Source organism: Podarcis cretensis (assembly GCF_951804945.1).
Source record: "Podarcis cretensis genome assembly, chromosome: 4".
Classification (NCBI taxonomy): Eukaryota; Metazoa; Chordata; class Lepidosauria; order Squamata; family Lacertidae; genus Podarcis; species Podarcis cretensis.
In genome coordinates, this window is record NC_137173.1 from 4,989,675 (window position 1) to 5,001,733 (window position 12,059).

Sequence of the window (12,059 nt, forward strand, 5' to 3'; positions counted from 1 at the left end):
TTCTCTGTCTTGTGGTTGCTGATATCAGATTTATGTCCATCAACCCTTTGGCGTAGGGTTTGGCCTGTTTGTCCAATATAGAGAGCTGAAGGACACTGCTGGCTTTTGATGGCATACAGAATGTTAGAAGATGAGCAATTAAATAGTCCTGAGATGGTATGTTTGATGTTGTTGGGACCAGTAATGGTGTTGTCTGGGGGTAAAGGTAAAGGTAAAGGGACCCGGCTCTGGGGTTCCAGCGCTCATCTCGTTTTATTGGCCGAGGGAGCCGGCGTACAGCTTCCGGGTCATGTGGCCATCATGACCAAGCCGCTTCTGGAGAACCAGAGCAGCGCACAGAAACGCCGTTTACCTTCCCGCCAGAGCGGTACCTATTGATCTACTTGCACTTTGACGTGCTTTCGAACTGCTAAGTTGGCAGGAGCAGGGACCGAGCAACGGGAGCTCACCCTGTCGCAGGGATTCGAACCGCCGACCTTCTGATCAGCAAGTCCTAGGCTCTGTGGTTTAACCCGCAGTGCCACCCGTGTCCCTATCTGGGTGTATGTGGTAGCAAAGTTGGCATCTGGGTTTATTGCAGGCTCTGGTACCAGTGTCCATGTTAAGTCTGGTTGTTGTATTATTGTGGGTGAGGAGTTGTTTAAGATTTGGTGGCTGTCTGTAGGCAATGAAAGGTCTGTTGGGATTCAGAACTTACAGGGTTAAGTTGTTCTGAGTAGTGCCTCCCATTCTGACGTGTGGAAGGAGGGAGGAGCTCTACTTGTTGTTCTCTCTTGGTCTCTGAAGGAGACGGACGCCATGAATGCTAGCAGTCCAGGAGAATCTGAGAAATGCTGAGCTGTAAATACTTTGCTGCAATAAAGAACTGATAAAATTTGGACACACAGGTGCTTGGTGTATTTGGATCTGAAGCAGACTGCAACGGTTTTTGTTCCGCTGTGTTTTTACTCTGCAAGGCGAAACCGGAGAGCAGCAAGGTCTGCGCAGCTTGGCTAAGAAGTGTGCCGGACCGCAATATACTGGGGCTAATTGGGGCCATAAAGCAATTAGCTAGCCAGTGCCAATTAAGATTTTATCACAGGTTATGGGTAATTACCGCTTATAAAACTGTTGCTGAGAGTCTGCCGGTGTACTTTGAAGTCAGCTTGAACAGCTGGGAAGACGCTACCGAAGCGGAGGTCTGCGTTCTGTGTTTTGCCTGCTGCTAAGAGGCAAGAGTTGCTGAGAGCTGAGAGCTGGGAAAGCAGCTGAAAAATCGGGTGCCGGAGAGCTGACTGGTTTTACGTGAGTAGCAGCTGGGGCCCCGGGAAAGAGGAGAGAATGGCAGACAGCCAGGTCCTTGAGGACGTTCCGCTTGAAAAGCTCACTTTAAGAAGTTGGGCAACCTGGTCCAGAAGAGTAAGGGGTTGGTTTCTGGTTACTGGGCTTTGGGATGTAAGCCAGAAAGAGCCACTTCCCCTGAATCCAGGTCCTGAAGGGACAGACATTGCAGGCTTTGAGGCTGCGTTGCCTGACGATGGCCAGCAGAGAATGCAAAGAGAGCTTGCTATGCTAAAAGCATGCGTACACGCATCACTCTTGCCCAGTTTGGAAGGCGTAAAGTCAGCAAGGGCTGCCTGGGAGGTGCTGAGAAGTTTGTGTGAAACTTCAGCAGGAGGCCAGGGCCCTGGAGAAGTCATGAAGAGCCTAGAAATGGCTGTAGCCCCAGTCCCTGAGGTGCAAGTCGGGGGGGCTGAGAGTTCCAAAGGCAAGTTTCAAAAGTTTTCCACTGTGAGTGCTGAAGTGAAACGCAGTTTCAGCGAGGGCAGGGCTGGCACAGAGTGCTCTTCCGGAAGAAGGGGGGCCAGGCCAGCTGAAAGGAGCCCTGGGCAGTATTTTTCCACTGGGGATCATCGTCAGCCAAAGTCTGGAAGGCTGCGGAGAGCTAGACGCTTCAAGGTCGGCCACCTGGACAAAGTGAAGATAAGGCCTAAAGAGTTACGTGGGAACGCAGAGGCCAGTCCGGTCTCCAAGGCAACGGAGGAGGCTACTTCTACGGAAGCTGCCAAGGTCCTGAGCAAGGGGGAGTTGGTTGCCGAGACAACCAGAGAGAACAGCTGCAGAAGCCCAAAGAGAGGGGGCAGCGAGACGTTTGTTGCTATGGCGTTGTTTGAGGACAGCTCTGAGAGAGACAATGACTTACGCTTTGTAATCGACTCAGGAGCTAACTGCAACCTGATTCCAGAGACCCCTGCAGTCGAGATGTGGAATTGCACAGCAATTCCGGCTGGGAAAACTGTTCAGTTTGCTTATGGGGAAAAGAAAAATGTGACTAATGTTGCAAATGCCTTATTTTCTGTTTTGCAGGAGCAGATGGAAGTTTGCATTGTGCCGGGAATGCAACACTGTATTTTATCTGTGCCTTATTTGTTGAAAAAGGGGTTTAAGGTTTGCTTTGAACACAATTTTTGTACAATCTCCAAAGGAGGGAAGCAACTGGTCAGAGTTGCAAAGGGGCAGAATGATCTCTTCATTCTTAAAACGTCTCTGGAGGGTGAGGGGAAGGTTGAGAAAGCACAAGCCCTGCGTGCTACAGTTCCCACTCATGTTTCATGTTCTTGTGCGTGGCATAAGAAGACAGCACATGCTTGTCTTGAAGAACTACAGGTGCTACCTGAGGTTAGCAAAGGCTGTAGAATTGAGGAATGTGCAAGAGTCCTAGATTGTCAGGCTTGCAGACAGGCAAAGGTAAGAGGGTGCAGTTACCCCAGGGTGGAGAGGGTAACCACAAAACCTTTCGATCTTGTACACATAGATCTGTTGGGTCCCATGAAGGAACCAAGTTTGGGAGGGGCTAGGTTTCTGCTGACGCTGCAGGATGATTTTTCGCAGAACACCTGGACACATGGTCTCAAATCCAAGGAAGATGCAGCACAGTTGATTAGACGTTGGATTGAGGAGGTGGAACTAAGGTTCTCCACGAAAGTGCAGGAAATTGCTAGTGACAGAGGTTCACAGTTTACTGGGTCTGCTTTGCAGAAGTTCTTTCACAAGAAAGGGATAAGTCACACAGTTACTTCTCCTCAACAGAGGGGGGTGGCAGAGCTAAGAAGTGAGGCTCTGGTTAAGGCTGCACAGGTGATGCTGTCAGATTCTGGGTTACCTTCAAGGTTTTGGATGGAGTCAGTTAAATATGTGAGCTTCACCTGGAATCGGTCCTACAATTCAGTGGTAGGAGACACCCCGTTTTTCATGCTTCACAGGAGGAAGCCTCAGGTTCACTTCCTCCGTGCGTTTGGATCAACGGCCTCGGTGCCGGTGCCTGAAGCTTTGCGAGGGCCAGGTGAACCCAAGTTCCAGAAAATGATCTTCTGTGGGTATGAGCCAGCGGCTCGTGCATGGAGGTTTGCGTACCCGTCAGGTGATCAGAGTAAGCTGCTGATCAGTAAACATGCTGAGTTCTATAAGCAGGATGAAAAGTCAAAGACTCCTGCCAGGCGCGATATTCTTTCAGAATGTCTTTCTGATTCAGAGCAGGAAGGTTCTGATGAGGAGGAAGGAGAGCCAGGGGCTGAGTCTGCTGATGACGATCAGCTCACTGACCAAAGTCAGGAGCAGGATGGGGCATCTCCACAAGTTGTAAAAGGAGAGCCCAAGAGTGAGCCTAGTTCTCCTGTGAGGGTAATGCAAAGGATTCGAAGACGCGTTAAGTCAGAGGGGGAATCCCGGGATGCAGAGGACACACCTGCTGACCACAGTGAGTCAGAGGAAGTGCCTGAGTTTGTGCCCAGGCGGTCCAGTCGCACAACGAAGGGAATTCCACCTGAGAGGTATCAGGCCACAGGTGCGTGGGTAAGTTTCGCACAGTGCGAATCTGAAAGGTGTGAGGATGTTCCACAGATGCCTGACAGGAACGCCAGGAGAGGGCGCAAGGCATTGGGGAAGGGATTGATCTCACAGAGGTCTGCAAAGGTACATCCACAGGTCTTGTCAGAATACTCGGCAAGAGGGGGTGTTGGGATTCAGAACTTACAGGGTTAAGTTGTTCTGAGTAGTGCCTCCCATTCTGACGTGTGGAAGGAGGGAGGAGCTCTACTTGTTGTTCTCTCTTGGTCTCTGAAGGAGACGGACGCCATGAATGCTAGCAGTCCAGGAGAATCTGAGAAATGCTGAGCTGTAAATACTTTGCTGCAATAAAGAACTGATAAAATTTGGACACACAGGTGCTTGGTGTGTTTGGATCTGAAGCAGACTGCAACGGTTTTTGTTCCGCTGTGTTTTTATTCTGCAAGGCGAAACCGGAGAGCAGCAAGGTCTGCGCAGCTTGGCTAAGAAGTGTGCCGGACCGCAATATACTGGGGCTAATTGGGGCCATAAAGCAATTAGCTAGCCAGTGCCAATTAAGATTTTATCCTCCCAGAGCTTGAGGAAGAGAACTGTCATTGTCTAGGAGAGGTTGTAGATCTCTGATGATGCGTTGTGCTGTTCTAACTTAGGAGCTGTATGTGATGACTAGAGGTGTTCTGTTATTTTCTTTTTGGGGTCTGTCTTACAGCAGATTCTCTCCGGGTATCAGTCTGGCTCTGTTGATCTGTCGTTTAACTTCATCGGGCAGATATTTTAGTATCTGAAGACGTGTGCATTCACAAAAAAGCTCATAACAATAACAAACTTAGTTGGTCTCTAAGGTGCTAAGGAATTTTTTTTATTTTGTTTCGACTACGGCAGAACAACACGGCTACCTACCTGTAACCAGAACTATGCAAGAATAGCCTGCTCATCTAGTCAGGCATCCTGTTCTCACTGTGGCCAACCTTAATAGGAAATGCCAAGCAGGATCCGAGCCCCGGAGGCCTCTCCCTTCCTGCAATTTCCAGGAACTGGGACCCAGAAGTTTCAACGACTGCAAGATGTCAGAGATGGAACCAGGGTTCTTCTGTGGCAAAGCAAGGCAGTCTGCTGCTGTTGAGCTCAGCCCTTCCCCAAAACACACAGGGGCAGGATGAGGCCTTTCTGCGTTAGCAGCCGTCATTACCTGAAGATCCGGTAGGGTGTCGTCAAGTCAAAGCCCCTCCTGTCCACATCCTTGACGTTGCCCACGTTCATTTCGATGTAGGTGATCCCGATGCCCAGGCGGAATTCCTAAGTCGAGGGCACAAGAATTGAAAGTGAGGCCTCAATCGCAATCCGTACTGGATTGGAAAGTGGTTTCACGATGGAAGGAGCGTCTCCACCTCCATCGTCCAGCCCGGACACCAAGGTCAGCTATGAAGGCCTTTGGGCAGTTTCCTCCCTGCGAGAAGCAGGGAACCAGGCAGAGGGCCTTCTCAGTGGTGGCACCCGCCCTGTGGAATGCCTTCCCATCAGATGTCAAAGGAATAAAAAACTATCTGACTTCCTATAGAAGAGTCCCGTATGCACAGAGACTTTGCACCTGCCCATTAGGGGAAATAAGAAGCCCTGAACATACATATTTTTAGATGTCCTTTTTATGTTGAGTTTCGAAGAGACACCATTGATCCTTTGCTGAAGAGACTCGCCGATCTTTCAGACAAGTCTAAACTTACTGTATTTTTCGCCCTATAGGACGCACTTTCCCCCCTCCAAAAATGAAGGGGAAATGTGTGTGCGTCCTATGGGGCGAATGCAGGCTTTCGCTGAAGCTTGGAGAGTGAGAGGGGTCGGTGCGCACCGACCCCTCTCGCTCTCCAGCCTTCAGGAAGCTATCCACAAGCCTGGGGAGCCCGGCGGGAGTGCCCGCAGGGCTCCCTAGGCTTGCGGGCAGCAGCCTGCAGCCCGAAGCAGAAGGGTGCTGAAGCAGCATGCCCCAGGCTTCGGGCAGATATCCACAAGCCTGGGGAGACCGGCACGACTTCCCACCGGGCTCCCTAGGCTTGCAGATAGCAGCCTGTTCTGGGGGCTGGGGTCGGCGGAAGCTCGGGCTTCCCCCGCACCAGCCCCGCGCCTGGGGGGGGGGGGTTCTTTATTTCCCCCCAAAAAAACTAGGTGCGCCCTATGGGCCGGTGCACCCTATGGGGTGAAAAATATGGTACTTCTCTCCTCTTAGGCAAAGATCACAAGACGACCTGGCTGGTAGCCAGATTCTGCGCCCAAATTTGTAGGCACAGGTCATCCTCTAGAATAAAATAGCTTACTAGGGAAATGCAGAAGTCACCCTTTGGGGAGCCTCAGGGTCAATTTTTATGGCAGCTCAAATCTCAGTTGTACGGGTGTATGTATATATCTCAATTTTAACTCATGAGCTATTGCTGCAATCTGCTCCGATTGTATATTTTATCTTTATGAACGCTGTTTTTATTGTGTTATGAAAGCTGGTCTTTGAACGTAATCAATTATCTCATCCAACTATCTGACTTTCAGAAGACATCTGAAGGCAACCCGGTTTAGGGAAGTTTTTAATCCTAGCTAGGAACCCTCGATAGCCCTCTCCTCTTCCATGAATTTGTCCAATCCTCTTTTGAAGCCATCCAAATTGGCGGCCTCCTGTGGCAGGTAGTTCCGCAGTTCAACCCAGCGGCTATGAGCAGCGCACTTGTGGTGCATACTCACCTCTGCGTTCTTGTAGAGGAAAACTTTCTCCCCGGCCACCACAACATACAGCTTGTTTTTAAATCCCCGCAGCTCCAAAAGGCCGCTCTTGTCCACCGAGTCGAAACTGCCGCCGGGCACCTGGAAGGCGGACGCTCTGTCCAAACACCTCGACTTCTTCTCGTCCACTACCTTCTGAAGGGCCCTGATCCACTCGTTGCGATCCGCTGCAGCGCAGGAGACAGCGTTGGTATTTAGGGAAACGAAACAAAACTGTTCTCAGACGGCGCTACTTCGTTCTGGGGGGGTCCCGTGTATAACGTTCTCCCAGCAGGGGAGGAGAAATCAAAGAATCTAGGTGGCCATCACTGGTTCCTGTGGCAAGGAGTTCCACAGTTTAACTATATGAAGAAGTTCTCTCTTTTGGATTATGGAAATAATCCATAATGAATTGGAAAAAAAAATGTTTAAATGTACTTTTCAAAAAACAACAACAGAGTCCTTTTTGCTGGGGATAATTCAGACTGAAATTCCCAGGTGTCAAAAAAGGTTGTTTATGTATGCAACAACTGCGGCCCGTGTTTTGTTAGCCCAAAAATGGAAAACAAGCGAGGTCCCAATCAAAGAAGAATGGCAACTTAAGTTGACAGAATATGGGCAGCTTGCAGACTTAACATTAGAGTAAGAGAACAAGAAGAACATATGTTTAAAGGAGATTGGAAAACGTTTATTGAATATATGGGAAATAACTGTGTACAGCTGAAGACGTTGCCAGTATTAAGATGAATTCAACAGCGTAGATAAGTTTTGATGCATGCAATAATAGAATACTGAATGGTATAGTTTTTTGTAAAATATGCAGGGATTTATGATATGTAAAATGAACCATGGAAAGAGAAGAGGGAGAGTCATTGATATTTTAAGGGTGTTTAAATGAGCATTTTAAATTGTAAAACAGGAAATTTAATAGCATTGTGAGAGAGGGAGGAAGGGAGAGGAATCTCACCTACCGTCACTCTCAGCCCGGAAAGCAAAGGTCCGGTTGTTGGTGATCACCTCAAATTTCTGGTCCCCGATACTGGCCACACGGGTAATACAGCATATGGGGATGAGGCGTTTGGAGTAAACATCCTGCAACATTTGAAAGAGAGGTTGGTCAACAGAACGTATTATTGCGACGATTCATTCGGAGCGTGGCTTTTGTACACTACCTGCAGGCTCGCAATCGATACAAATGCAACAGACACACACACACACACACACACACACACACACATGCAAGGAAAGAGGCATGAGGAGGGCAGAGGAAAAAGCAAAACCCAGCCACCAGTTTCTCAGCAGTTCTTCAGGGGCAGGAGACTGGCACAATGGGAAATATGGGGACCGAGTGAGGCACTCAGTATTTAATTCTTAGTATTTTGGGGGGAAGCCTTAAAAATAGCTCAAAACCATTATTTTCTGTTCTGTCCAGATTTTCACTTTTTGGAATATGGCAACCCTACCTTAGCGACTCTAAGCCCCTATAAAGAACTACACTTCCCAGCACTCTTTGGGGGAGGCGATGGCTGGTATTGATTAAATGTGACCTGAAGGTGGGCAGGGGGCTGAGTTAGGGCACAAAATTGGTGCAGAAAGTGGAAAGGGATAGGATGTTCCCCCGAACCCATCCAGCCCCACTCCTTTCCATACGGAGAGCCTTATGGAAAGCAAGAACCCCGACAAAGGAAGAATGGCAGATGAAATTAATGGACTATGCAGTAATGGAAAGAATTAGAAACCAGGAAGAATCCATTTTTTAATAAAGAATGGGGCAAGTCTATAATTTATTGGAAAAATTATGGGAAACAATTAAACACATTTAGCAGGATTGATTTAAAACTTGCAGTTAATTTTTTAACTAAGGGATACTTAAGGATTTATCAAAAATTGGAATTATAAAGGAGATGCGGTGGGGGGGGGGGAATTGTAACCTAAGGATCCACAAAAGTGGAGGGGGGTGTTTCAAAGGGGTTATTTGTATTGTTTCCCCCTCCTCCATGAATTTGTCCAACCCTCTTTCAAAGTGGGCGGCCATCCCTGTCTCCTGTGGCAGGGAGTTCCACAGTCTAACTGCGCTCTGCGTGGACCTATCTTTCCCCCGCTCACCTTCTCATTGTCAAAGTAGCGGAGGTTGTCGCTATCCAATTTCACCCATCGCTTCTGGTAGATATAGGACCTGGAGCCGGAAAAGACTGTTAGCTGGGGTGCTCTGTGGGTCAGCAGGGTGGTCCTTAAGGAGGTAAAATCAGGCGGTCAATAAATGGCAGGATTCCCACCCCTTTATTTTATTATCATTTATTAAATATCCTGCCCAAGGCAACCCAAAGCAGCTTACAACCACATGAAAACTGCGGGATCATTTCGGAAAAGAATCTCTTTTCGCAAACAGCTTTGTGGTTTTTGCAGTCAAGTGGCATATATAATTTTTACGAAATAAAATAAAATAAAATTGTCTTGAAAAAAGATTCTTCTATCACGGGACAGGCGATGCAACCTGATCCAAGGCTGGCATTCTTTTATTTTATTTTTTGTTCAATGCAAAATTACAACAAAAATTACAAAAATTTAATCCAAAATAAAACAGTACAAACAAGAAAAGGAAAAAAAAACACAAGAGAAAAAAAGAACACAAAAAACAAAAAGACAAAAAACAAAAACACATCTAAAAATAAAACCGTATCATCATTCTAATCTAATCATTACGTACATATACACATATTGACTTCCTTCCTTTGTTCTAAGACCTCGAATTTTTTACTCTTTCGAAGTTGTTGCGTCTAATGTAGATTACCTCTATCTTTATACTTTTTACACCATTTTTCTCTTTCTTTAACCCTTCAGGTTTGTAGACGACCATATGCATTTTAAAGGTAAAGGTAAAGGTACCCCTGCCCGTACGGGCCAGTCTTGACAGACTCTGGGGTTGTGCGCCCATCTCACTTAAGAGGCCAGGGGCCAGCGCTGTCCGGAGACACTTCCGGGTCACGTGGCCAGCGTGACATCGCTGCTCTGGCGAGCCAGAGCCGCACACGGAAACGCCGTTTACCTTCCCGCTGGTAAGCGGTCCCTATTTATCTACTTGCACCCGGAGGTGCTTTCGAACTGCTAGGTTGGCAGGCGCTGGGACCGAGCAGCGGGAGCGCACCCCGCCGCAGGGATTCGAACCGCCGACCTTTCGATCGGCAAGCCCTAGGCGCTGAGGCTTTAACCCACAGCGCCACCTGCGTCCCTGTAGATTACCTCTATCTTTATACTTTTTACACCATTTTTCTCTTTCTTTAACCCTTCAGGTTTGTAGACGACCATATGCATTTTAGGGCCATATGCATTTTAATCTTTTTCGTGTCTACAGCTGGAAAAACAGCAGCACAATATTGGGGAGAGAGCTGCCGACTCAACTCTAGAGCGGGGGGGGGGGGAATAGACTATGGAACTACAGCCCCCATTGAGAAACTTAAGAAAGCATCTTAGAGAGCTCAGGAACACAAAAGCAGTTTTGAAAACTGGCTGGTATACCCAGTGCATCAGAAAGGGCAGTCATCATCAGCTTTATTATTATTATTCATTATTAGATTTATATACCGCCCTTCCTCTGAAGATCACGGGGATTGGGCTCGGGGGGGGGGGCAATGACAGGCCACAATGCTGCCTGTCAAATTAACGGAATAAGCAGATTTGCCCCCAAGCAGATCCAATCGGTTTTCCTATTGCCCAGCCGCTTTCCCGCCGAAAAGGAGCAAACGTCCATCGGGGTTATTCTGAAGATGGTTGTTGGTTCCGATTCAGCGGCAAACAGCGTTTTTTCCCCCCGGGAGGGTGGGGAACAGCGGGGCAAAAGAAAAATCTCTTGAACCCGTACCTGGAGTCTTTAACATCAGCAATCAGGAGAGTTCAACCCTGTTTTTGAGTTTCTGCCCTGTTTTGGAGTTTGTTTGAAACTTAAAATCTCAATTTCTTATTGCTACTGCTTGGTTCTCTTAAATAGGGCTATGTTTAAAACTTGTCATTGAGGTTTTCATACCTTTTATGTAAACCCAAGGAAGCATTTCAGCCCTGCTCTTATAATAATAATAATTATTTATTATTTATACCCCGCCCATCGGGCTGAGTTTCCCCAGCCACTCTGGGCACTTAAAAATCATTTAAGGTTTATAATTTCTTTATTTCCTTCTGAGGAAACTGATTAGTTCAGTGAAACGAGTTTTGTAGCCGGCATCTCGTTAAGTCTTTGTTTAATTCTAGGTTATTTTTTCCTTTTTTTATTTTTTTATTTTTTTGTTATTTCATCCAATTCTATAATCGAATACTTCTCGTTTCAGGGATTTTCACGGCAATTCTTTTGTTTTGTGTAATTTCTTGGTTCCATGACTTTTTTCCACTGCAAACAAATACAGGGGCTTGAAGCAGATCAGGGTCTTAATAAAACCAGGCGCACGTTATCACAAGGGCAGCCACTGCCAACCTGCCGGGTGTTTTGGTGCTACAACTCCCATCGGCTTTTGCAGGGCCGGCACAATTTTGCTTTGCTCACCCCTGAGGCGGGTTCTTATCCAGCCAGCCCGCCTTGATGACAGGCGAGAGCTGAGAAGACGAGTCCGTCCTGTTCATCCCGTCGCCGTGGATGCTCAAGGCACCCAAAGACAGAGCACTGCCGGAGTACGAATTCAGCTCGCAGTCATTCCAGTGGTTGCTGCTGTGGAGACAAAAGAGGGGGACACACATCAGGCCTTGCAGGGGGGATTCGAATCCAGGCCTCCTAGGTCCTAGTCCAGGGGTCAGCAACCTTTTTCAGCCATGGGCCGGTCCACCGTCACTCAGACCATGTGGGGGGCTGGACTATATTTTGGAGAGAAAAGTGAATGAATTCCTATGCCCCACAAATAACCTAGAGATGCATTTTAAATAAAAGGACACATTCTACTCATGTAAAAACATGCTGATTCCCAGACCATCTGCGGGCCGGATTGAGAAGGCAATTGGGCTGGATCCGGCCCCCGGGCCTTAGGTTGCCTACCCCTGGTCTAGATCAGGCTTGTCCAACTCCCTAGAGACTGTGATCTACTCACAGTATCTGAAGAAGTGTGCACGCACACGAAAGCTCACACCAATAACAAACTTACAGTGGTACCTCAGGTTAAGAACTTAATTCGTTCTGGAGGTCCGTTCTGAACCTGAAACTCTTCTTAACCTGAAGCACCACTTTAGCTAATGGGGCCTCCCACTGTCGCCACGCGATTTCTGTTCTCATCCTGAAGCAAAGTTCTTAACCTGAAGCACTGTTTCTGGGTTAGTAGAGTCTGTAACATGAAGCATCTGTAAGCTGAAGCATCTGTAACCTGAGGTACCACTGTACAGTGGCGCCTCGCAAGACGAAAAGAATCCGTTCCGCAATTCTCTTCGTCTAGCGGTTTTTTCGTCTTGCGAAGCAAGCCCATTGACGGCTTAGCGGATTAGCGCTATTAGCGGTTTAGCGGCAGGAGTTTCCTGCACTC

The 12,059-nt window shown here is 47.8% G+C and overlaps 1 protein-coding gene and 1 long non-coding RNA gene across 9 annotated transcripts in view; one reads left to right on the top strand and one right to left on the bottom strand.

Annotated features, from left to right (window-relative positions):
• The window catches only part of LOC307215200, a 244,378-nt gene that overhangs the window by 194,978 nt on the left and 37,341 nt on the right, over nucleotides 1-12,059 (top strand). The window lies entirely within an intron of this gene.
• ARAP1 (ArfGAP with RhoGAP domain, ankyrin repeat and PH domain 1) overlaps nucleotides 1-12,059 on the bottom strand; it is a 156,846-nt gene that overhangs the window by 66,403 nt on the left and 78,384 nt on the right. For 6 of the 8 annotated variants that reach the window (XR_013838246.1, XM_079973315.1, XM_079973313.1 and 3 more), the window contains 5 exons: nucleotides 11,099-11,260; nucleotides 8,674-8,797; nucleotides 7,539-7,659; nucleotides 6,550-6,755; nucleotides 5,015-5,121 (listed from right to left, as the gene is read on the bottom strand). Coding sequence is in view for 7 of the 8 variants with exons in the window: in XM_079973315.1 (XP_079829441.1) it covers nucleotides 5,015-5,121; nucleotides 6,550-6,755; nucleotides 7,539-7,659; nucleotides 8,674-8,797; nucleotides 11,099-11,260 (720 nt within the window). In the remaining variant the exon portion in view is untranslated. The remainder of the gene's footprint in view (nucleotides 1-5,014; nucleotides 5,122-6,549; nucleotides 6,756-7,538; nucleotides 7,660-8,673; nucleotides 8,798-11,098; nucleotides 11,261-12,059) is intronic. The other 2 variants (XM_079973317.1, XM_079973318.1) reach the window with 2 other exon arrangements.